This window comes from Ambystoma mexicanum, chromosome 5p (assembly GCF_040938575.1).
Source record: "Ambystoma mexicanum isolate Mex_15411 chromosome 5p, UKY_AmexF1_1, whole genome shotgun sequence".
NCBI classification, from domain to species: domain Eukaryota; kingdom Metazoa; phylum Chordata; class Amphibia; order Caudata; family Ambystomatidae; genus Ambystoma; species Ambystoma mexicanum.
The window spans coordinates 816,169,780-816,195,764 of NC_090930.1; the positions used below are offsets into that span (position 1 = coordinate 816,169,780).

A 25,985-nucleotide genomic window follows, 5' to 3' on the forward strand; every position below is an offset into this window, starting at 1 on the left:
TCAAAGTGAAGGGTCGTTAAGTGAATTCATGCTGAGACTATGGCGTGATACAGATTGTGAGTTATGCCTATTCTGCAGAGTCTGCTGTGCTCATGTTTCTGAACGTTCTGTCCTCTCCTTTCTTCATTGCAAGGGGAACTGTTATGTTATGTGCTGGGCTTTTATAGAGTGCTGTGCCACCCCGAGTGGACTTATGCTGATAATGCTTTTTTTCCAATGGAAACATCCAGGAAAGTCCCGAGCCTCACAATATAACAAAAACAGGTGCATCTTCAGTGTAATCATAAACTCAGCAGACTGAGCCTCTTCCCTCAGTTTCAGAGCTAGTGAAGTCCATAGCCTAGGGCAGGGGTCTTCAAACTCCTATTATCCCTCACCATTGGCTCTACTGAGAAGGGCTGATAGGAGTTAAAGTCCAAAACATGTGCAGTTGCAAAGAGTGCAGGGGTCTGCAACTTGCGGTTGTCCAGATGCTTTGGACTACCGCACCCATGATCCCCCACTTTTAGCTATAATGGCTAGCACTGATGGGGATTTGTGGTCCAAGCGATCTGGAGAGCCAAAGGTTTGCAAACCCTGGCCTAGAGGCTGTGTATATAAAGGATTTCTCACCCATTTGTTTTATTTTTTATAGCAGGTTGGTACGGACAGTAGAGCACTAGTAGAGGAACTGAGTGTTTTCCATGGGCAGTACAAATAGATTGTGGTGGTCAAGAACCTATGGCCTTGATTATAGAAGGCCAGGTGCACAAAACATAGTGTCTTGGAAGTTTGCTGTAAGCCGATGAATTTATCAGAGAATGGGAGTGATGTGTTCACAATGACCAGTCCCTGTATTCGTCAGAGAGGCCACCTTCTAGTGCATTACAGATGGGCGAGGGAACGCAGCGAATCCCATATAGACTCTTAGCACAATCAGTCCTAGGTACTCCCAATCATATTCTACTCTTAATAACAAAAATAACTAGCTTATGTATTTTTTGTATTACGTATGGCTGTTGTATACAGCACCACACATGTAACATGTCTCCCTTCTGGTGTTCCAGGGCAAGAAGGAGAGAGGTAAAGATAGTGGGTTACGGGAGCAAAGGTCAGGGGGGTAAACTGTACTTCGGCAAAACCAATTTCAATGTCATCGCCCCAAGCTTGTGGAATTCTCTTCCACTGCATCTTAAATCCTCCACTTCCTTGGTTGACTTTAAAAAGAAAATGAAGCCCCAACTCTTCACTGTTCCTTAGGTCTTTTTAGCACCCTCTGTTTCTGGATGCACTGCTCGTCTTCGACTGTTTATCGTGTCTTTTTTTGTGTGCGCCGTGAGGCCTGCGGGCGATTTGGCGCTCTATCAAGAATTAAAATAAATAGAATTAAAAATAAATACTTTCATTCACATTTAAATACAAATGTGCATTTCTGAAACTTCTGGTGCTGTAGATGCCAGAAGTGCGAGAAAGGTTGCAAAGGTAGACAGCAATCCATCGATTTTATTGACTTACTGACCTTTTGTAAAGCCCAACCTGTAAACATATTTCCTTCGTAGCACCCTAAGGGGAGAACGTCGAGGTGGGTATTGGTCTGATCATTCTCAGCATTTGAAACATCTTGATCAGGTAAGTGCCAGGGGGAAAGGAAGGGTATCAATAAAGTGGCAGTGCATTGAAGTCATGATCAGTTTCAGGAGGAGCACATATGAACTAGAGAATCCAACACTGAAGTTAGGTGCAGCAAAGAGGTTTCCATGGGAAATAATGAAGGCTGGACTTCACTTCCAGAACTTGTCACCCAAAGATTCTCCCAATCTGTGCAGATTCCTCGGGAAAGGACCCCGGTTTAGATGGTCTAATGAACTCAGAAATCAAAGGTTTCCTTAAGCAAATGCATGTGCAGACTTTCCATAAGAGCACACGATTGTCTACTGCCCTAAGCATCCTGTGATGATTGTCCTATGAAGGTACTTAAGGGTATTTCCCCAAATGTATTTTTCTGCCATGGACGCAGGTGTGTGTCATGGGGCCAGCTCTTCTTAAAAGCCTGGCCGGCAGGATTTGGTGATTTTCTGTTTAATATTTCCTATCCCCTCTGTTAGGCAGAAACCTGTGCAGTTCCCTCTGGGACCACTGCAAAAGATTTAAGACGACAGGTGTTTGGCAGTAAACTCACTTGGTAGCAGTCTGTACCACACAGATTCACTTGGTAGCTGTGGCTGAGCAGTCAGACTTCCCTCAAGAAGAGTTAGGCAGTATACAGAGTATTCACAATAGGTCAAAAGAACACAGTAGAACAAGTAAACACTGACCAGGGCTTGGTGTAAAAGAGATATAATTATTTATTTAAAACCACATCTAGAAAAAAACACAGGCACTAATAGTAAGTAATTCAAAAACACGGTCACTAAAAGATATACACTCCCGTAGAAGAATATTAGACAAGTCTTAAGTAAAGCCCCACTTATTTTCAGACAGCGGTGAGCGCTTAACGCAGATGGCACTCTAATAATTCATTTTAAAAGGGAGTTAAAAGCAGAGAATAAATTGAAACAGGTCCCAACACTTTTACAAGAACAGAACAAGAGAGGAAGGCAAAGTAAAACCGTGAAGTTGGAGTTCAGTAGGCCGGATCCACTTTAAGAGGATCAACCGAAATGTGTCCAAGGTCACACGGTTGCAGTGCACAAAAGTCTTGAAAAGGTTCAAAAAGAGTTGGACCAAAGAAAGGGACCAGTTAGAAGGTCAAGGCGGCCAGCCCAGTCCAGAAGGTTAAGGGGTTATTATTACCTTGTAGCAATCTTTAGAAAGGGAGGCCTGGCGGACACGGTACCTTAAAGTGGTGAGAATACTCCAGCGGGGGCAGTTGTTCCTGGCAGCGGATGCAAGTCGGTGCTTCGTCCGGGGGAAGAGAGGATCTTGTCGGGGAGGAAGACAGGAGTCCGTTGCACTGCCAGGGAAGAAACCAGCCGCGGAGTTTCTCAGGTAAAAGGAGCTGTCCTTTGATTTGCGGTCCAGTGGTAAGTGGCTATCCGGTTGCCCGGGGTGCATCGCATGGGCAATTCGACCACAAGCCGGTCTGGGGTGCGAAGAGAAGAAGGTAAACTGGTTGTGCCCACCAGTCAGGGGAAGAAGCCTCTCCAGCCGGGAGATCTTCTCTGTCGTCGGGAAGTGGTGAGTCGGTTCCGCAGGGCTCCACCGGTGGTGTCGTCGTGGTAGGTCGGCTCAGCTTCTCCCTCGTCGAAGGTAACTCAGTCCAGGGTGCCTAAACCCCCTCCCGCACCCCCTGTTGTACCCAGACAGAGTGGCACCACTTTTGGAGGCTCCTGTGGAGAAGCCCGCCAAAAAGTGGAACAAAGGGCTCGACTTGGGTTGGAGTCACAGAAGAGAACACAAACGCCATTTTAGAATGGAGTCCTGGCAAAAAATACCAACCGGCGAATTAATATTAAATAAATAAACCAGCGGTATGTTGGAGGCTATGAGAATTAAATAATTAAAGTTGGTAGCCTCGAACAATGGGAAAATCCCATAGGGATATATTCGCGGTCGAATATAAAAAGTAGTATCCACTGCCACCAGCCAAAACTCATTCAGGGGGGACGGAGACGTGCCCCCTCGACTAACAGACCCCGGGGCCCCGACCAGTAAGTCCACAATATGATGGTTTGTACTGGTTTCTGTTAATAATTTGGGACTAGTAAAGCCAATGGTGACTTTACATGCCCTGGGCGACAGTAGTCAGTCCCAGGGTATGGAGTCTATGGTGGGGTGTCACTATGACACCCCTGTGTCACTGCACGGAGGGTGATATGTAACACACATAGTAAAAACACATGAGACCCTATGGAGTAAAGGGCCCCACAGCCCATAAAACACATTAGTAGTCAAAGGAACACCATAAATCATGTCCAAGAGTGGGAGAAAAAGAGTCTCACTCTTGGCAGGAGAAAAAACAAACTCCAGAAATCCAGCAAAGCTGCTGGGGGACTCACTAGGTTAGGAAATTCAGCCTAAAGAGAGAATTCTCCCTAACACCCTCTCGCCCCAGTTGATTTGATGGATGGCACAGAGTGTTCAAAGGTAATGCAAGCATCCACCAGGAGCCAATAAAGAGCTTCTAGAGATGGGGTGGTGTGATCCAGGGTTATCCTTGCAGCTTAATTTTCTTTCATTTGAATCTGGTGGGTAAGGTCTTTAGGAGGGCCTAAGTGGCTGCAGTTGTAGTTGCAGTTGTTAAATGAATTCAATCAAGAAAGAATTGGTGCTCTTTTCACCTCCACTTTATGCAAAATATTCAGGAAGGGAAGAACGTATTTAAGCATATGCAGGAGGTAGTGATATTTTTTGCTAATGCCTTGGATTTGGGGAGCAAAGTAGAGGAGACCATTAAAAGGGATGTTCAGGACTTTTGCGGAATGAACATTGGTATGTGGGGATTCCATGGTCAAAGGCCATGTGGGCAAGGGTGTTATGTGGGCCTACTTCTTGTCAGGCTGACATCTGTCTCCTCCTTGAAGACATTGACCTTGATATCCTCGCTCTTACTGAGAAGTGGTTCAATGCCAGCTCATTCACTGCTTTAGACTCCCTTCTTCCTGACAGCTACAAGATCATCTCTAAGCCTCTCCCTAACTGTTCTGGCAGTGGGGTTGCCCTGATCTTCCCTGAGTGGGTCCCTTCTTCCCTCATACCCACCAAGCCATACTCCTCCTTTGAGAGCCTGGTCTGCAAGCTGGTCATCTCTCCTACCTCCTCCCTGACCATTGGCATTATCTATAGGCCACTTGGATCTATCACCCTGTTTGTTCCTCTCTGAATGGGCTGATTTCTCCTCCTCTCTGTCCTGATATCTTCTTCTAAACTCCTTCTACTGGGTGACTTCAACATCCACATTGACTCCTTAAGCACGGCACCCACTCTCTTCCGTGACCCCTGCACCTCTCTCTCCATCTCCATCCTCCCCTCTGATCCTACCAACTCGGCTGGACACACCCATGATGCCTTTATACACCACACAGATCTTTCACTCTCTGCCCCACTCACCACTCTGCTCTCCTGGTCAGACCACTCCCTCCTCTCCTCACATCTGGGCCCTCTGAAGCCTCTGACCGCACCTCTCAGCTCTGCCAACCTCATTCACAGACATCCGCCCGATGAAATGAGTTTCATTTACTGCCTTTGCATCCACCTTCATCCCATCCTCTCATCCCACTGGAGACTCTACATCAGACTCTGCTCTCAGCAACCTCCATCTTGCCATCTCTAACACTCTCAACATTATTGTCAAAGTCATGAGGATCCGGCTGAAACACGTGTAAAAGTTGGTACGACTCCGATCCAGCAGACTTTAAGCGCAAATGCAGAGCTGCAGAATGGAAGTGGCAGACCACAGGAGCATCCTCTGACAAACTGTCCGGTTGCCTTCTCCAAAGGCAATATTGTCTCACCATTCATTCTAAGAAGAGGGCCCACATGCAGGCACGTGTCTCTGGAGCATCCAACAACATGGCTGAACTCGTTAAAATCTGCAAGGAAATAGCGAATCCTTCTGCAGTCTCCACCTCGCCTCTTCCCTCTCAGGCCCTCTACTCTGCACTGGCCACCCACTTCACTGCTAAAGCTCAGGACATACTGAGCACTCTTTCTTGCCTCCCTTTTTCCCCCTCTTCCCATCCCCTTGGCCTCCCAACCTCTCTCATCCTTTCTCTTCTCATTCTCTTCTATCATTTCAGACATGGTCAATAGGGTTGTCCGCTCTATGAAGGTCTCCTCCAAGCAGGTCTCCCCCTGTTCTTCCAGAACTATTAAGGACAACATTGGCTCGCTTGCCCCTGCACTTGCTGATTTCTGCAATCATTCTCTTGCTACTGGGTCTTTCCCCTCTTCCCTCAGGCACTCTCTTGTGCGCACCCTCCTGAAAAATCCTTCTGCTGACCCCTCATGTCTCGCTAACTAGCATCCCAGGTCTATCACTCCCTTCCTTGGGAAACTCCTGGAGAAGCTGGTCTTGCCCCAACTGGCCCAGCATACCGAGCTCATGCCTACATCACCATCAATCTGGATTCTGAGCACCCAGAGGCATGGAAGCTGCTCTTCTAAACACCCATGAAGAACTGCTTGCATCTCTTGACACTAACTCTCCCACTGTCCTCACTCTACTCAATCCTTCCTCTGCATTTGATTGAATGAAACACTCCATCCTCATTAAACGGCTCAATGATACCCTTGGTATCTCTGAATGGGCACTGGACTGGCTGACTTCCTTCCTCACTGACCATCCCTCCCAGGTCATCATGGGCTCTTTCTACTATCCTACCTTCATCTACACCTGTGGCCTTCCCCAGGGCTCTAACCTCTCACTGTGGCTCTTCAATGTCTATATCGCTCCGCTTGCTCATCTTATCTCCACTTTCTCCCCTCACTTGCAGTATTATGCAGATGAAACCCACCTCTTCTTCAAACTTCCCTCTGATGCTCTCCCCACTTCCTCTACCATTCCCAACTGCCTATCTGCTATCGAGTACTGGTGTGCCTCCAATGATCTCTGTCTCAATGCCAGCAAGACTGAGATCCTTCCTATTAGGATCCCCACTCCCCCCCTTTACTCTGGCTACCCTGTATGGGCTCTGCCCCTTCTCCTGCATCTGAAGCCAGAAAATGTGGAGTCGTCTTTGACTCCTCGCTCTCTAACGTCCCTCACACCTTGGCCCTTGCCTTGAAGGCCCAGTTTCAACTCCACCTCCTCAGCGGCATCCTTCCTTTCCTCACTTTTGCCCAGAGGCTCAATGTCTCTAGAGCGCTGGCTCTCTCTAGGCTGGACTACTGCAACAGCCTCTTCCTTAATCTACCCTCTTCCTCTCTCCATCCCTCCAGCTTGTCCAGAATAGGGCTGCAAGATTTATCCTTGGCCTCAAACCCAGGGACCATATCTCTCCCGCCCTAAAATCTCTCCACTGGCTCCCGGTTGCTGCAAGGATGAAATACAAATCCCTCCACTATGTCGATGGCCCCTGTTTATGTCACCAGGAAACAGTGCAGTATGAAGGTAGACATCTTGGAATTAATTGCTACCTAAGTCGATGGCTGGACCGAATCTTGGTCCATTTTAATGTGACAGTGCTCATTAGTTGAGGATTAAGATAACGAAACTGGGCACATGCTTTGACACACTGTTAAAACATACCAGACCAGGATAGAAATATCACATAATATATAGGGATACGCATATTGCAGCAAAACATTACGGCCTTGAATTATCAATAAATCTACATGAAATAAAAACATAATGTTAAAATGCATGGGTTGATGAAAGCATGATCACAGAGAATTCAAGTGCAAGTGCTTGTAGCAATAAATGAAACCCTGAGATGGTCAATAAGTCAACATTGGATGGTCCCATAAGGTTAAAGTGCAAATGCTAGCAGATGAATTGGCTCATCACCAAAGAATGTTCCGGACCGCAGATGCACTTCTTTTACGCCATATGTAATACCTGCATGCACATGTTTCAGTCCTGAAGGCTACCAAATGCTGGACTTTCATCAGGGGGACCTTTTAGGCCGGTTGATTGCATTGATTTCAAAGATGAATATCATTCTGTTTCATTTACATATTGAAGTGGAACATCTGAAATGATGTCGACTATTTTGATTAATTATTAAAATGTATTCACTAATAATCCAAAATGGCTTATTCCATCACCAACAACAACAGCATTTTATTTGGCTTTCACTATTAAAATACAATACTATATCTATACATATACATGCATATACCTAAAAACATGGTTACAATACATCATATATGTACAAATTCACTAACTAAATCTCAATCGCATTTTATTGTTGTTAAAAGATGAGCATCATAATCTATCTGAAAATCATGTGCAGACATAATTCGCTTTACGGCTGTCTGTTAAATTTGAATTTCCAGTCTGTAAAAATGTTGTATAATAAACTATTTCCTTAAAATCATATGTTTGGTACATAACAGCAAAAAGTGTGGTAACTCATCATTTCCTCCAATTTCACAATATTACTGGATAGAACTAGTCAAGTACCATTGTTTGTCGCCGGTTCAGAGGACATTTACATGCACACTAATTGGAAAGGATCTTAACCTCAGGGAAAGTATAGAATTCAAATAGTCTTCAGAGAGGAATGGTTTTGTTACCCACAATTTAAAGAGGTAAGATTATTTATGTTGGCCCAGTCATTTGCTCGCCAATGTGCTACTGCTGCAATCTTCTTTTTTCACTGAAGATTAGGGTTCCCAAACGCTGCCCTTCCTGCTCATGTGGGCTTTTAGAGCTAGCAGTGGAGGTTGATGGAGTCACCGTCCAGATACACTGTGAAAAGAGTGATCTGGCAGACATGGCCTGGTACAAACATGTTTCTAAAACCTTTATTTTGACCTAGTGGAAGAAACTGTTGCAAGAACTTACACCTATGGGGCTGGAATACATTCTGGACCCAGCGTTGTATCCCATGGTCTCTCACAGTCTGCTCTTAATTGAGATTAAAAGTCAGCAATCTGTAAAAGCAGGATTGACAGAATAGGATGAGTTGGCCCATCGGATCCATCCAGTGTGGGCAGACATCTAAATAGATCATGGTGGACATCAACTACATTTGGAAAATATTGTTTATCCTGAAATTGGATGCCTCTTTGCTCTCGTCAGAGCGGATACTCTACCACTGGCGAGTAATTTCAGAAGATGGAACACCACAGCGAAAGCAAAGTAGATGAGGAACATTTGTATCATTCCAACCTTTATGACCAGTTTATGACCTTTTGACGTTCAGTGTATTATTTCCCCTAGTTTTGAAGAAAGGACTTTTAGGGAACCTGGATGAGGGTTCATATAAGGGGCTTGGAGATAAAGAGTCAGTGGGATTGGTAGCTAATGACTCCCAGGTCTATAAGGAATTAATACGACAGGGGCTGTGAGTGATGAAGTTAATTGCACTTTACTTCTACCTCTCCCCTGGGGTATCATTCTTTCATTCAGTTTAGCTTTGTATCTGAACCACTGATTTAGGGCGTGTCGGGCCAAAGCTTGTTGACATGTTTTTAATATTTTATGGATGAAATATGTATTTTAGCTTGTCTTTTACATTGTATTTTGAATTTGAGAATGGTGTATTTTTGGCAAATGAGTTAATTTGGTATCTATGTGTATGTTTATATTTTTTCTTTAATGTCTAATCATTTGAAAGTGTAATAAAAAAAGTTAAAAACTCTGAAGATCAAGTGGTGGTTCCTTACCTAAGAAATTCACAGAATTTGGTATATCCCTCCTAGCGCATATATTTGATATTTTAAACCACCAGGAAGAATTATTTTGTGTCCCTTCTTTACTAAATTCAGTTATTGCATTTTTGACATTCTGGTTTATAAAACCGAAGGCTGATTTTTTTTTGCCACATATCTAAGAGGTGCAGCAGTGACAAGGGATGCCACAGAGGGATATCCAACTCCAACCTAAGGTTATCTGCCTCCAAAATATCTGTAGAAAAGGTCTATGTTCAACAAATGTGCATGTCTAAATGACTTGTGTTATAAAATGTTGCTGAGTTTGCTTCCAGCTCATACATTTCTTGTCAGAATTGTTATAGTTAACCTAATGAACAAAATAAATTAACAAATGAACCCCCAATTTCATATAATTTGATGAACCATGGTAGTTATCTAAAAAGTATTTACAAGCTTACCTTATTGTTTTTGCTGTTATCAAAGCATCTTGCATAAATAGTATTATTTGTCTCCCTTTTATTGAGAATCAATTGTGAAAGGTATGATTTTCTGAGACAACCTAAAAATAAGACATTTATAAATATTGCCTCAAACTCATAACAAAAGATATTACAGCTAATGTTATGATAGATTTCCAATCACCAAAACATCATGATTCCTTTCACTTGCTGATTTTGTAACTTACACTACTCACAATTTAGGAAAGTGTGATAATGCGGTTTTCCCAGAATGACACCATTTTGTTTTTCACTTTAGTCTTCAAGGTCCAAGGGCAGGAGTTCCAAGGGCAGGTCTTTAGATACTAGTCCTGCCTTTCTACTGAAAATGAATTCCTACTATTTGGCATCACAAGGATGCAATTGCTGAAAAGGATGAGAGTGGACTCATGCAGCCATTTTAAGGGATCTACGTTAAAAAAACAAACACAAAAAGCTTGAATTACAAAATTGTGAAGCTCACTTGTTTGCATTTTGTAATTTGAGCTTTTCGGATTTCGTTGTTTGTCCCCAGCTGGGCATCTAATGTATGCGGGGGACACCCCAGAAACTCCCACAGCCCATAATACCGAAATTGGAGAGCGGGGGACACCCCTGCAGGCCCCTCTCCCCTTGTTCGGTATTATGGGATTCAATCTTTTGTACCAGGCCGAATGCACACTAATTGTGTATTCAGTATTTTGTTTCCAATATGTTGGGGTAAACCCATTTCAAGACCTGGCACAGCATGGCAATCTATGGGTGGGGGTTATCGTTAGTGATATGAATTGCCATTGGCAAACATATGTATGCACATGAAACTTAGTGATATACAGCACACCTGACCGGCTTGGGAATGTTTGGAGGCTTATAGCTAGAAAGTGCACATCTGCGCACATTTTTTGTAGCACGTGTGTGTACATAGGCGGAATAAGAGAAAACAATCTGATTTAAAGATTGGTAAAACTGACCACCTTCTGAAGGTGGCAGTATTTTACACCTGGTACAGCTTCAATTATATCTTTATGTAAACGATACACTTCCATTTAAAAAAAAAAGAAATTTAAAAAAACGATAGCTGCCTGATTGTGAATGGCATTTAGAATTCTTTTTAAGAGATGCCATCTAATTGTTGGTTAACATTGTTACCAGCCTGGAACACCGCCTATGGTGAAACATCTGTGTGAACATCAATTCTAAATACTTAAGGGCCTCACCACCTCAAACCCATCCCTAAGATGGTCATTATCGATTCTTATATATCCATTGACTAGTACAATACAATACGAGTAAAATATTGTTTTCCCATCAGTTGCCTTTTGCTAATGTGCCATCTTCTAAATCATTTCAGCAGACAATTTACGTTTAAACCATTCTATGCAGGAAGAATAAATGACCACCAGTAAGTTCCTCATATGTTGTGGGATTTATGAACCGTTTCAATGGAAAATTGAGTATGAAATGTGGTTTAAAGGACACCACATATTTAAGAGTTATATTTCTTTTACCTCTTACTGAATACATTTTTAAGTAGATGTGCCAACAAAATATTTAAAACTAAATTACTTCAAAGTTACTTATGGTCAGATTAATGTGACTTAGAATTGATTTTGGCAGTATTCCTACTTCTTGAAACATCTTAATATTGTCACAGAAATGTGATTTAAACTTATGATCAGATTAATGTGAATTTGAATTGATTTTGGCAGTATATCGACTTCTTGAAACCTCTGAATATTGTCACATACATTTGATTTAAACTGATCTTAGAGAATGCCTGCAACATCTGACATTTTGTGAATATTCAAATGTCTTGTTTTCAAAAAATGTATATGATTATCTGATGCTTTGTGAAATTCATGAAGATGTGCTTGTTTGAAGGAAGAACAATAAACATTGCTACGGTGCTGAGATTCATAACGGCGCTAGCAATGTCTTTGTATTGCACGAGTATAGACCGGGCGTCCTATGGGGCTTACCTTCAGAAAGAACTCAAAATCCTAGAATCAACACATTTCTTGTATCAATCAAAGAGGTGCTGCAAGTCAAACCTTGCATATTTTGAGAATGCTAAGCTTATGATTATTCGACCTGCTATATCTATGAATTTGCCAATTAATACTGTGAACATAGACATTCTTATAAGACTGAAAGTAAATATGATTGTTAAACAAATACACAACCTCCTTGGCAAAACCTAGCAATGCACAAATGTAGTCACCTGACCGGAAATAAAAAGCCACAGGGCTCGCTAAGGAAACCCAATACAAGAAAATCACAGGTCCAATAACTAAAAGAGGATTGGTAAGAAATTGTTGGCAACACCTATTTATGCAGACAGCAGCTGCTTGAAAGCAAAAGCCACAATGTATTGCGCCTGGATATTGCATATGGATTGGCCGTCAAGACACCATGTGATCACAGCATCTTTCATTAGTTTCAAGCAAGGCCAGATGGAATGTGCACCCTGAAGGAAGTGTGTTTTTACATAAGGCCAACATGTTATCAAAATGCTTGATCCATTTTTTGGATGCCCCATTAACAGATATCTTATGACAAACGTCTTTAAAAATGATTGATATATCTTTGCTGTATTAGGTTATTCAACCCTGGCACTTCACACAAGAGTCAATCAAAACATGTCCACAAAGAGAAAAAAGGAAACTGGATTTTTGGTAATTTTTATGTTTAAAAAAATCCAGCAGATGGTGTGGTCTTGATGCCCAATTAAACGGCAGTAGATGGGAGGTTTTATTTTCATCAAATGTTATGCAGGACTATTTTCCATACAGTACACTTTTGTTATGAAAAGTATTAATGAGATATACATTTTTTCGAAACTACCATACTTGATTTGCTAACATTCCCCAACTCTCTTGATAATGGTCTTGAGGTGCTTGCACTGTTTCTTGGAGTATATTGTCAAGTGTGAGAATTGGCCCAGACACCTCAACAGCAGTGACAGACAGCCCATGCAATCACCTGCAGAGCGTCTCCTTCCAGCTGACAATTAGCAGTGGTTTTCACCCTCGCGATAGCCTCGTTATTTCCACCACCTGTGCCACCACTCCTGAAGTTATGATTCTCATCTACATCTTGAGCGGTGGCACAGTTTGACGGCCATGAATGCTGCCACAACGACAGTTTTGGTGACTAAATAGCTGGCCCACAGTTTAACAAAATGTACGTTTTTAAATTAAACTGGGGAACCACCAAGTTGGTTTGATTAACATTGAAGAATATAGCAAAACTTTGAAAATAGAAGAGAAGTTCGACATGAAACTGGAGGAAAGTATAAATGCGATGGCAGGAAGAAAAACACGCTCAAAGCGAGAATGGCTGTGTTAAAACGCTACTATACATAAGAAACGAGACGCCAGAAAGAGTACATCAGAAGCGGCAAGGGTGTAGCATAGCGTATAACAGGGGTGTTCCTCCAGCCTAATGATGTAGCAAATGAGACAGGGTACAGGACAGATAGAATTGAGCAAGAACAGGGATCTGGCAGGCGGGCTATAGAATCAAAACTAATTCAAAAATATAATCAAAGAAAACACATTTCATGTTGCAATTTAAAATGCCAGTAATGCAAATTATAGGAAAAGCTGTTATGTTCAACCTTAGGATTCAAGCAAAACCTTAGTTTGTGTGCATGTAAACCTTTCCTTTTTTAGTAAGACCCTATAGCAGTAAGTAGCTAGATCGGTAACACGTTTTCCTGTCCCCCAATTAGGTCCTTGTTGAACAACTCCAAAATCAACAAATCCAACATCCTCAAATTGTCGGGCTCCTGATTAACAAAGAAATAACACTACATGGCTACTGAAATACAATAACTCATGGATGTATTTATTGTACATAGAATACACACACAAACAAGCCACACACAATCAATTTCCATGGACCAAGAATATTGAACTTGAAATGTACATTCTTAAATGGCAAGATGCTGAAGAAGCGGCACTCTTGAGCAGGCTTTTATTGTTGTTTGTTAGATTCCCTTTACATATCTCATATTCTAGTCTAAATGCAATGCGCTGTTTGCATTAGTTCTCGACCAACCTTCATTTTCTATCTGGGTGTGTACTTCCACGCCATCCTTCATGTTCATGCATCAAGTGGGCAATCACCGTACACCTCAAATCATCTATCGTTTCGATGACGTGCAGCTCTGGTCTACAAGGCCATCTCCAATGGTGTAACCGATAGATCCCTGAAGTGCATCACATCCCATTTCCAAGGCAATTCCTTTGTTTTCCTTTTCCTGACACTATCCCGTTCATGATGGGTCCAACACTATGGCATTAAACCTACAGGATTTCTCCAATTTGGACTATGAGAATTTCTACCTCCTTGAGCTATTGGACATTTCGGGTCCAAGGTTTAACTTTTGATAGCGAATCACAGTTGGTGATGCTCCAGCCAACTTCAGGAGCGACGCGCAATGAACCCATGTGTCTTTTCTCGTGCCCATATTGACGGGACAGGGTGGCTTATATAGGCTCTTGCTTGTCTTAGTCTCACAATAGAGTAAGGTAGTCCTTTGGATTGTTTTGTCTGATCTACTGTTTCAACATTGCTTTGAAGCAAGTGTGCTTTAAACAATATGGTGCAGATGGCAGCAATCCGATGCAATGCAATGCAATGCAATACCAGGCTGTACTGTGGCTTTGTGGAGGGGGGCTTTTACACATCCACTATGCTAATTGAATAATGGGAGACTAAATCAACCTTCCACATTCATATTCAGAATCACATCTGCTCTTCCTCTCATTCATGCTGTCGCTGATTGGCAGCAGTCACAGATCAGGTGATCTCCTTTACGTGCGGTGATGATGGCACAGATCCATCTATAATTGATCAGTCCTTTAAAACACTTTGCCCGCAAAGGTAAACAAATGACGGCAAGGAGTGTAGATAGGATGGAGTTGACTGAAATTTAACAAAACTAAAGCCAAATAATTATTTCTGATCCCTAAAACATGTGCATCATTTAGCCAATGAAACAATCACCTTCTTCGACCAACCACTACCTATATAAAGGAATGGGATACGTCTGAGCGTCCACGTAGACAGCGCCATCAGTTTGAAAAATCAGTGAATAGAAGACTGCCTTTCTGCTGAAACAGCTCACGAAAATCCTCCCATACATCTGCCCCAGCCTACTATGGAAACATACTGCACACAACCACATAGAATAAATCATCAACACTTTCCAGACGACCACAGCACAGCCCCGGTGAACTAAAATCGACTTTGTGACCCCAACATCAAGAACATTCAACTATGAGAGAATCCATATTAAAGAGCTACGATTAAGCTGAAGATGACTTGCTGGCAAGGTATTAGGCCTCATTACAAGTGTCCTGGTCTGGTAACAACAGTGCCGGTAAGCCTACCAGCACTGTTGTTACCGGACCGGCACACTCTGAGTACTTCAGGCGGGTGCCGTCCCACCCGCCAGGTCAGACCTGGCGAGTGGGACGGCACCCGCCCGCAGACTTTGATGGAAGAACCGGTACTGTTGCGCACAGTGCCGGTGCTTCCGTCATCCCCATTCCCATTGAGTCCTGTGGGACTCAATGGGAATGGGGATTTACGAATGCCGCCGCCTGACTTACCGGACAGCGGGGGCTGTAATGCCCCAGTTATTTTCCGGCAAGTCAGGTGGTGGTAAATCATCACAAGTCCGGCGGCAGCCTGCTGGCTTTAACGGCACGGCTACCGCCGGACTCGTAATGAGGCCCATTGTTTTTCCCAAAGACCCCCATTCTAGATGACCCGAAATGGATGCTGATACTGGCAGTGTTGGAGCTACTAGATTTGTCAGCAGACTTTCAACAACATCAGTCACGCCCTCCTCCTTTCTCACCTCTATACACTTGCAATCTGTGATTAGACAATAGAATGGAACAGATCTTTGTTTCAAAGTGGCACAGAAAATTGCTTCCATTTCAATCTCCAGAATGGTTCATCAGCTGTGGAGTGCTGCAGGACGCCTCTGCGCTACCCCTTTTTTGAAGATTTATTTGTCCCGCACTGACAAGTCAGACCTATAATATTGGTCTTAAAAGACATACTTATTTCATTAACACCCAATGTATTTGTATGCTTAACCCAAACGTTCCCAAATCTTCTCAACCTCATTCACAGTTACACAATTGTTTGCTGTCAATCAAATCTTGGATCAAATCTTCGATGCCCAAGAATAGTCTGTGATTAACGTTGCCATGGCTCCAACAGAGGTAGACCTATTCACCTTCTGGGTACATAATTTGGGGAAGTGACCTGTAGCCACCAGACTCGTTGCTTACAATGCTCAGTGATGCCAAGCGTACAATGGCCCCACAGATTGAGGCAGTTGACAAGAAGGTGTGACACATTCTGAAGAGGTACGGGCAGATAGCTACACATAGATATGATTCAATATATACTAGGCATACTTCAGTTCACACAGCCTTTACCCTGTCAGGGGTCAAGGAATAACCCTCTGCCTAGGGCTTAGTTAAACTAAATTGCACCCAGTCATTGCGAGGCTAGTGTGCGATATTCAGAAACCAATCCCCACCAGTAAGTTGGATGCATGGATCTTAAGTTATGGGAGGCTATTGGGCCTTCTATAGCACAGCTTTTACCTTTGCCCAAACAGCCTCTTAGCATTTTGGGACCTGCAAAAGAGGGCTTTGGAGAGGTTAGTTAGGAGGTTAGTTAGGTAGCTAGTGTAGCACATCAATCCTGCAAAAGGCGGTGCCGGGGTGGTAAGTGGGGAATCAGGTGTTGGGCAAGGTTGCTGTTGCTAAAATTGTGGTGCAAGGCAAATCAAACAAACTGTGCTCGGGAATGATGAGACATTTACACATTAAACATGCTTAGGGAAATCCAGCTGTCTTTGCTTTATTAAGGCAAATTGCTTTCACTGCACAGACCACCTCCCGTGCCCCTGGCAGGGAAACCAGGAATATGTCCTGAATGGCTCAAAAGTCATGTGAGATTAGTGCAGCAGTCCCATCCCAGGAGACAAAACTAGTGGTGGTGTTAAGGCATGTTCTATCAAGCCACTGTAGGTGGTGCTAATGTGCTACATATGAGCCACCATTGATTTTGGAAAGAAAACACTATGGACTTCATTAAGAGTGTGGTGGTATTTTGGGAGTTAATCCACAGCATGTATTTATATTTTATATCTATTTAGATATACGGGGAGGAGCAATGCTCTTTTGATCACAAAAAACGCACAATAAATAAGATATTTGACAGGAAGCAGTGAGCTTCTTACAATGGGGTGAGTTTGAGTGACATTCGGCCCATGCTGTGGAGGGGAGTAATGGAACAGTCACCGGGGACAATTCATGGGTGGACTTACATAGGTTAAGCACAATCAACATTGGAATTTTTTTTTTCAACATAGATATTTTATTTATCAATTAAGAAGACAACAATCAAACAATAGACAACAGCTTGGCAACGACTTAAGATGGCACAATGCATTGCAGTGGTGAGAAAAATCAAAAGTTATCACATAGTTCATTCTATACGTTACTAGGCCGCGGAGTCGGGAGGTCGGCAGGCATACACCAAAGGGAAAGGCCCGCTGTGCTCAGGATGTGACCATTATGGGTGAAGTGCTAGAGTGGAGGCAGGGAAAGTGTGGGATAGAAGCAGGGTAGAGGTGGCAGAATTGTTTTAGCTTGAAGGTAGATGAGGGATAGTTTAAGAGGGTAACTCGGAGGCGACGAGGTAGGCTTTTAGTGTGGTTTTTAACAGATCAGTGTGGACTGTTTCTCAGATGTCCGAGTGAAGAGAATTCCATGCAAACTACTGGCAAACTTGCTTACCATTACTGCCACTTGGTCCCTTGGGTTTACCACGGGATTACAAGTGGTGTTTCAGTGACCTGAATATTAATTTCAACCTGTCAATTCATTTTTTAATTGGTGTTTTTTTTCACCACTTTATAAAATCACCTAGAATCATTCTTATTTGCACGTGGCTAACTACCTAGTTCTTATTTCATATCATCACAAGAATGTGTGTTCTCACCTCTCTGTTTTAATAAGATTCTGTGATTGGGACCTTAAAGCTTACCTCATAGAGTTCCTAGTGGCTTTACAGGGCTTATTAAACCGCCCCGCATTAGGGGTGTCCTTCTTCTTAGTTATTCTGGGGAGCTTAGGAACACTGATATTCACTGCCTGTTTGTAGGTGGTGAAACCTGAATAAGCCCCAGTGCCCTCAATTAAAACATGCATTGTTAACAGGATTACATCCCCTACTACATTTGATTAAATGTCACATGGAAACTACTTTCTATTAACATTTACATTTCATTCCAGATAGTTATGCATTTCTAGGTGAGTGATTGGGGCCAAGGGAATTATGGTCATGTTCTGATCTGATCAACATTTCCAAATCAGAAATCGGCCTTTGACTAGTCAAGATGATAAAATAATCAATGATCAAACACCCTGCTGCCCCCCACCTTTACAAGCATCATTCCCTGTATCATCTGACGCTGCCCTTCCATTAGCCATTCTTAATCACTTTTAAATAAGGCACCTATTAAGTCCATTCTCCCCTAGAAAGGGTACTGTTTTTTGAATACCTCCATGCCATTTCTTCTTCAGAATCGATGTTATCTGCGGCGACTCGGTTCCCTGATTTCAAATTAAAGTTGCTGCCCACAATGATAACCACTTCTGGATTAACCTCCACGCTGAGGGTAAGGGGACTCTGTAATAAAGTCGCAAGCCTCCGTGGCACTGTTTTACGGATGCCTTACACGCAAATTACTTGATATGGTTGCGAGTCTGTTGAAGACAAATGCAAAGATAGCGTTGAGTCAGAATCTACAAAGTCCTAATCAAGGGAGCCCCCACTATCTCCAATCGCCGTATTTCCATCTTCTTAGGTGTGGTGTGTGGCGTTGAATCGTGCCTGTAGGGTTCATGCATAAGCCACATTCATGGCTGATCTTCATTCTTTCTCATATGAAGCATATTTCCTTTTCAACATAGATGGCCCACAAAACCCAAAGACCTTCTTCTGTACAAAGACTCACACAGGTCTCGAGCACCTTTAGGGTAAGCCAGACCTAGGTGAGTTCAAACCAGTAGCTGCGCTAGGGGGTGGGTTGTGTAGGTTAGTCATATCGATGCCCCTGGTGCCTCATTCATGTCTGCATGTTCCACTGGCACTGACCTCATGGCAAGCCTTTCACAGCCTCTGGAACCAGCAGCTGTCACTCTATCATGCATGGATGCCAGAGAAAGCAAATACCTGGGGGTACATTAAAATAGTATGGTGCCACTTCAAAATGCATAGTTCTAATACCAGCGTATTCGTTTATAAAGCTAAACAGGTCTTCATTTTTAGTTGACAGGGTCGAGTCCCTCCCCTTATTATAATGTAGCAGCGCATTCCGTTCAGTAAGAGAGATGTTATGTAACGTTATGTTATTGATATTCATACCCTTCCCATCTGACATTTTCATGGTCTACAGGTGCTCTAATTAATTCAGCTTAAATTCTGTCATTTTCTCACATTGCTGTTCCCCCGATGTTAATTATTTATTTTATTTATTTGTAACACGCTGGGACAACGCCCATAGGCATAGAAGCGCAGAAAGGGCATCTTTTCATTCTCCCTGTGCGGGCACCTAGAAGGGTTCACGGCACCACAAAGCTCAGAGAAGCCGGAGTAATAACACAATAAGGCGCACCGAGGTGCGATGCATGGCCAGGAGAAATTAGAGTTAATGATAATAGGAACAAAGTGTATTCTTAACTATATCACGTTGGAACAAGACGTTTTTCATCGATGGAAAGTCCCCTGGAATTGACACTGCCTGGCTTTGATTCGCAGCTGCACGCTCATTAAAAAGAGCCTGTGTCAGCAGAATGACATCAGAGCCATATTTGAATGCACCCTGGTATTGTTTTCATTCCTCCTGCATTGACATTTCTGAACATTAATGCAACCTGCACAGCATATGCGAGCTATTTCAGCTGTGAATAATTTTGGGACAAGGAGAGCAAACATCTGCATTGGTACACATAGTGAAAAAACAGCTGTTTTTCTCTGTTGTGATAGGGTCGTAGGTGAATTCCACGTGCTCGAACAAGAAGTTATCAAACACGTAATCACAATAATTACAGTTCTAGCAATATAATTGAGCGTGTGCAAACTGCAGTTATCTTCAGCATGTTAAATGAACTCCATCAACCTCATTTTACAACAGGCGTTATTTGCAAGCAGTGGCCCACCAACTGCATCAATTCATGCAGTGGGCCACCACCAACTGCATCAATTGCATGCAGTGGGCCATCAACTGCGTCAATGTCATGCAGTGGGCCACCAACGGCGCCAATGTCATGCAGTAGGCCACCAACTGCGTCAATTGCATGCAGTGGGCCACCAACTTTAGCACTTATGTCTCGGGAAGATAGCTCAGGGGCATCGTGCTCGCCTTGCAAGCAAGATGACACGTAGCACCACAGGTTTGATCCCCAGGTCCGCGCTTGGGAACCTCTGGGTGTTAAGCGCGTTATAAATAACCTATCATATCATATCATGTGCTGTGTGGTCCGCTGCATGCAATATTAAAGGTCTACGAGGAGGAGTGGATATGGAAAAAGTAAAAGCAAGGCAAACTCGCTCTCATGCTTCCATTAGCCCTGTCTGCAAAAAGGCTTTGCCGGCGGCGTTCATTGATTAATTCCTATGGAATCTGCCTGAGTTTACCATCTCATGCAGGCGTAAAACAAAGTATTCAAATGAGGAGGAAGTTAGCAGGGCGGAGAGCTTCCTGCTTGTGTCAGGAGGAAAACGCAGCAGAGCAGGACATGGAGGTGTGGACTCATACAACTACGTCTTGATTTCCGGTTCCACCCCATTTAAAATGAGGGGGTTTGTTTCATTACATTTTTCAATGTTTCAACTCACACCCTCCTGTTCTGGAGGACATGGTCTAGTATGCTGCAAGGTAATTGTGGCTTCGGTATCTTGGAATAGTAAATTTTCCTTGTCTTTTATTTTGTGTGTTCATGAAATGCATATAGTTAAAAAAAAGAAACACGTTGAAATAATTCAGCTGGCAGTGGAATACATTACACACAAAGGGCCTCATTAGGACCCTGGCGGAGAGGGTTTTACGCCAGCGTAGTGCATGGCGTACCTCTCCGCCATACTACGAGTTCCCGTAGCGCCATGGCGGCCTTTTCCGCCTGGTTTTACCAGGCGGAGAAAACCATGGCGCTACGGGACCTCGTTGTTAATTACGCCACCGTATTTTACGGTGGCGTAATTAACTCCTTCCCCACTCCCATTATACCCTATGGGGCAAAAATGGGAATGGGGAAGGGCAGAATGGGGATTGGGGATTTACCGCCCCGCCAAGGTCGGAATGGGGCGGTAAATCCGCCAACCCCCATGGCGCTATCGGCGGCTTTCCGCCATGCTTCGCGGTGCATTTAGCACCGCGAAATCCGCCTGGGTCCTAATGAGGCCCAAAATCCTAAATTAATTGCCGTATTATATCACATAAAAAAACTGTCTATCTGTGAAGTGTAGACAAGGATGTTATGTGCGCGTTTCTCGTACCTTCCCTGCACTCCCAGATACATTTCAAATTTTCAAGGAACATTGGTTTAACTGTACACCACATATAAGGAAAACACACAGCAGTGAGAAAATCAAGTTGTACCAAACAGTTGCATATTTCCATGGGCTCACGCAGAGCCCAGTTATTTATCAACAGAATTAAAGTTCTGCCAAACCCGAAAAACAGCCTAAATGGCAGTCGTTAATGACTCCAGAAACAAAAGCCAGGATCAATGTTCACTCTTAGAAATGATTCTTTGTTGAAGCACTTGTCTGGTTTGATAGCTCAAGTACAACATGCTTGCCTCAGGAACAGGACAATGTTGTGCAACAAGGATTCAAAACCCCAGGCAGGGCTGACATAGTCCTTCACCCTTCTGAGAGTGATGGATCATAAATTACGAGTGGATAATACTATCACCAGTTGTTACAGCGCTGAGAAGAGCTTAGTTTCCATGAAGCACCACATGAATCACCAGTTTCGTACTAATTCATGCGTGGGGTAGTTTCCAGGAATCATGACATCATCTCCATTTTCCAGGTGGGAGTTAGGGACCACGATTGTATTAGCAACCATCCTTTGTCATGGTGATGGCTATGGCAGCCTGGACTTTTAGGTTTGCTCAAGTTATGATATGATATGATGTGGCATTTATAACGCCCCTATGCACAAGTGCTTCAAGGCGTGACGAGGAAAGGGAGGGGAACAAAGGGAGGGTGCACACCGATCCTACTAGGCCAGGTGTCATTCAGATCACGCAAGTGCATGGAAAGGGGGCAGGGACAGTGCAGTACAAGATGATAACAATAAGTAGCGGTCAACATGTGGCAAGTGCATGGGTAAGTGCGGACCTCAGGCGTCAGGGGATGGTAGGGGGACTGTAGGGATACAGAAACAGTCCCCAAGTGCGGGGGTTGCCAGGTGGACAGTGCAGGTTTGAGACACTGGCGGGGTAGGGACCTGGGCCCGAGATCAGAGGGTGTCCAGGTAGTCAGTGCAGTTCAGGTTACAGCCAGGAGGTCAGCAAAGGAGAGGAGGAGAAAACAGAAGCAAAGAGAAAGGTGTTGAGGGGTTTCCGGAACCAGAGATGGTTCTCCTCAAGTTTAAGGGAGGTAGGGAGGCTGATCCAGAAGGAGGCCCCAGCCGAAGAAAGAGATCTACCACCAACTCCTTGCTTGGAGAAGAGACTGACCCTGAGGGAGCTAGAGGCATATGAGCGAGGAGCTCAAGAAGGAAGATATTTAGGAAGAGAGAGATGAAGGTATTGAGGCCCCAGGCCCCAGAAGGCCTTGTGGACAATGCAGTTAATGGATAGTGCAGGTTACTGGTCTCTGGTGGAGAAGGCCTAACATGGGGTTTTAACATGGCCTCACATGGGGTTATAACCTGGTGGGGAAACTTAAGAATTGCTTCTAATCTTGCCAATGATGGCCTTACATGATTCTTTGCTAGGATAGACAGAAGCATAGGTACGTTTTACAAAACATAGTACACTCCTCTAATTTGGAGCCTGGGAACTCTCAATGAGCTTGAGTACCCGTCTTACCATATGAGTTATCTGACACATTTACATCTCTGGTATGTGTCTCTGGGTACTGATTAGTTTACCGTGGTATTCTGATCGCATTGCCAAATTGCTGGAGGGAAGGGAAATATTGTCGCAAGCAATAACTCCTTCAAAGAAAACGTGTGCACCTTTGCCTCATTGAATAATTTTACAGGCACATTCATAATCCTCAATTAGGTACCCTTTGCTCAACTAACTACATTACATGGGTGCCCACTACAAGATCCAAACAATGATGTTATGAATTATGGCAAAGCTTGCACCTCATCCAGAAAGATCGGTCTGCTCCTACCATCGCCTTCCTCCATGTTTCTGTCCACTTTCCCTGATCACACAGTGTATGCTGGACCTGGCCGTGCCTGGCCTCTTGGCTTGGCAGCCCCAGTATTACTGTGCTGGAATCTACTTAGTTGGAGACCTTACTTTCACTATGAGACAATGTAAACCTTCACGCTCCCAGGAGTTGTTTGTGCACCTTAAATCAGCCACCAGCTATACACACAATTCATAATATTTCTATTCTAGACATGACTTCAAGTACATGTTCTGCTATCTACAGACATCTTGGAACTTTCAGTTTACTTTCTGTACACCTTTTTCACGTTGCAGTCTCATTGGCTGGTCATGTACTCAAGCTTTTCTTTTCTTCTGAGACTATGGCCTAGAATCCCCGGATGGTGGTGCAGCACACATCACTTTTCAGACAGGCCTCTGTACTCTGAGACTACTCTTGTGATGAGTTGGCAGTGTACACATTCTTGATATCATACCAAACACAAAAACAATGGCCAGTTTTACTCTGATCAGTTTCTGTTGAGATATGTGTTTGCCCACGTCTGTCCTCGTTTAGGTATATTGCAGAAAGTTACCTTTTTTGGGTAACATTAACATTGTTTTACCCGAATGCCTCATTTTTGCAACCTTGAAAATCATCTGTGATTTAGTACTTTTAAGTATTTAGAATAGCATCTTATAATGTATGATGCTATATCTGCAAACTGACTGTGTGAAAAATCTGTGAAAAAAATGCAATGTTTAACAGGAGACTGCCAGGAGAACTCCAAGTAATCATCCTGTCTGCCCACTTCTTTTCAGCAACTCAGTGCAAGCACGGTGCAGTGTATGACACCTGTGGCCCAGGATGCCTGAAGACATGCGACAACTGGAACGAGATCGGACCATGCAACAAGTCTTGCATGGCGGGCTGCCACTGCCCAGCCAATTTAGTTCACCACCGAGGACGGTGTATCAAGCCAGCTCTTTGCCCGCAACGGTGACACAAGTTTTATCGGAATGGACATTAAAACTTGTGTGCTTTGCATCTTAGAAGACCACAGCCAATGAAGGACAGCACTGTTTGTATGCAGATTCTGCAACTTAATGACATGCTCCAACACACAGACCTATTGATAATGTATATACTATATTTATGTGTATGTGTATATATATATATACAGATATGCATTTAACATAGATCTAACATATGCACACTGCATCAGTTCATGATTGCCCAGATTATATATATAAATAACTATTTATCTTGATGCAAGGTGGGCCTACCCACATTGGAAATGTGCACATCTGTTCTAAGAAAAACCAAATGCCTCACTACAATGGCACGAGGCCCTGATCAACAATGTCCTTGATCTGTCACATGGAATACATCATTTCAAGAAGATGCATTCATTTACAACTTTTGGCTATGCAGGTGTTTTGGACTACAGCTCCCATCAGGCCTATCCAGCACAGTCAATGGTGATGATTGTGAGGATGAGGGTGTGGGGGTCTGGGGTCGAAGACCAAAATAACTTGAGAGGTAAACGATAGGAACATGCTGGTTAACAGCATTTCAAGCTATTGTGAACGACTACAAACCAACCAGTGACTAATCAGCAACACACCACATAAAGTTTGAAATACAATACATATGCAACTCCTTACGTCATGCATTATTTATGTCTATATATGTGTGTGTATGTGTATATGTATACACACATAGATATGCATATATGTTGCCTATGTATATATGTATATTTATATAAATAGTAACCCACTTTTACATCATTTATAGAAACAAAGAAGGAATAATATTTTGTGTATATTTTTTGCTAAAATGTTTATGTATTGTTTGTAGGACTCTAATATTCTGTAAGCTATTTCAGTAACTATATAAATAAACCAGATGTTTCTAATTTAAAGCTGCGGTTTTGATCAACCACGGGAGATAAATCAAAAATCTCCTCCTGAAGGCGTGTAAGGACCCTTTTGGTTGCATGAAAATGAAAAATGACATAAGTCAACCAATGCTATTTTGAACATTAAGGTGAAGGGGAGCAGGGACTTTTTTGTCATTCCCAAGGCTTTCCAATAAAATGTCATGCCTCTCTGAGATAAATTGAGATGGAACAGCAAAAGCATAAGGGCAATTGATTCATTTCAAACTATACGCCATCAACTGTAAATTGCGTAACATTGAAATTGCTCGGATTATTAATATTAAGAAATCCAAGCAAAACCAAGCTTTCCTGGGTCATCTCTGGAAATTGCTTCTCTCACTCATCTGAGAAATTCATTGATCCAGAGTATTGATGTTGGTTTGGCTGCACTCTGCATTGTGCTGCTACATATGTTCCACTCAGGATTGTTAGCTATAGCATGTTATTTCATGTTAATGACATCATCTCTTGCTGTACCATAATTAAATGCATTCCCTGATCATGCTCACTGGGAAACAAATAAGCCGATATTCCTTCTTAAGGCGTGTGTCTCCGCCGACTGCCAGTGAGCTAGGATTGTTATCTCCTGTGTTGTTTCATGTTGATGCTGGGCACCTATGTGCCACCCAAAAAATGCCAAGACTAATTCTACTGGACACCAAGAGGACTGTGGGAGGCAGGAGGCCATGAACATGGTATTATTTTTTTAGTGTTCCTCCTTTGCATCCTAGATCTCATTCCTCTGTCAGATCCATGCAGGTCTCACCATCTAAAATGTGACTATTTTAAGCGAACCTGGGCACGTGCAATATAATGTAATTGGGTCTTGTGCAAAATCTGCCATTTGGGCACATGTTTGTCACTAGGTCCGATACGAGAGAGGTGAT

The 25,985-nt window shown here is 43.2% G+C and overlaps 1 protein-coding gene across 1 annotated transcript in view; it reads left to right on the forward strand.

The window, feature by feature from the left end:
• Nucleotides 1-25,621, forward strand: part of BMPER (BMP binding endothelial regulator) — a 501,081-nt gene extending 475,460 nt beyond the window's left edge. The window contains exon 15 of the mRNA XM_069613241.1: nt 23,978-25,621. Within this exon, the coding sequence (XP_069469342.1) occupies nt 23,978-24,159 (182 nt within the window). The 3' untranslated portion in view covers nt 24,160-25,621. The remainder of the gene's footprint in view (nt 1-23,977) is intronic.
• The last annotated feature ends 364 nt before the right edge of the window (nt 25,622-25,985 follow it).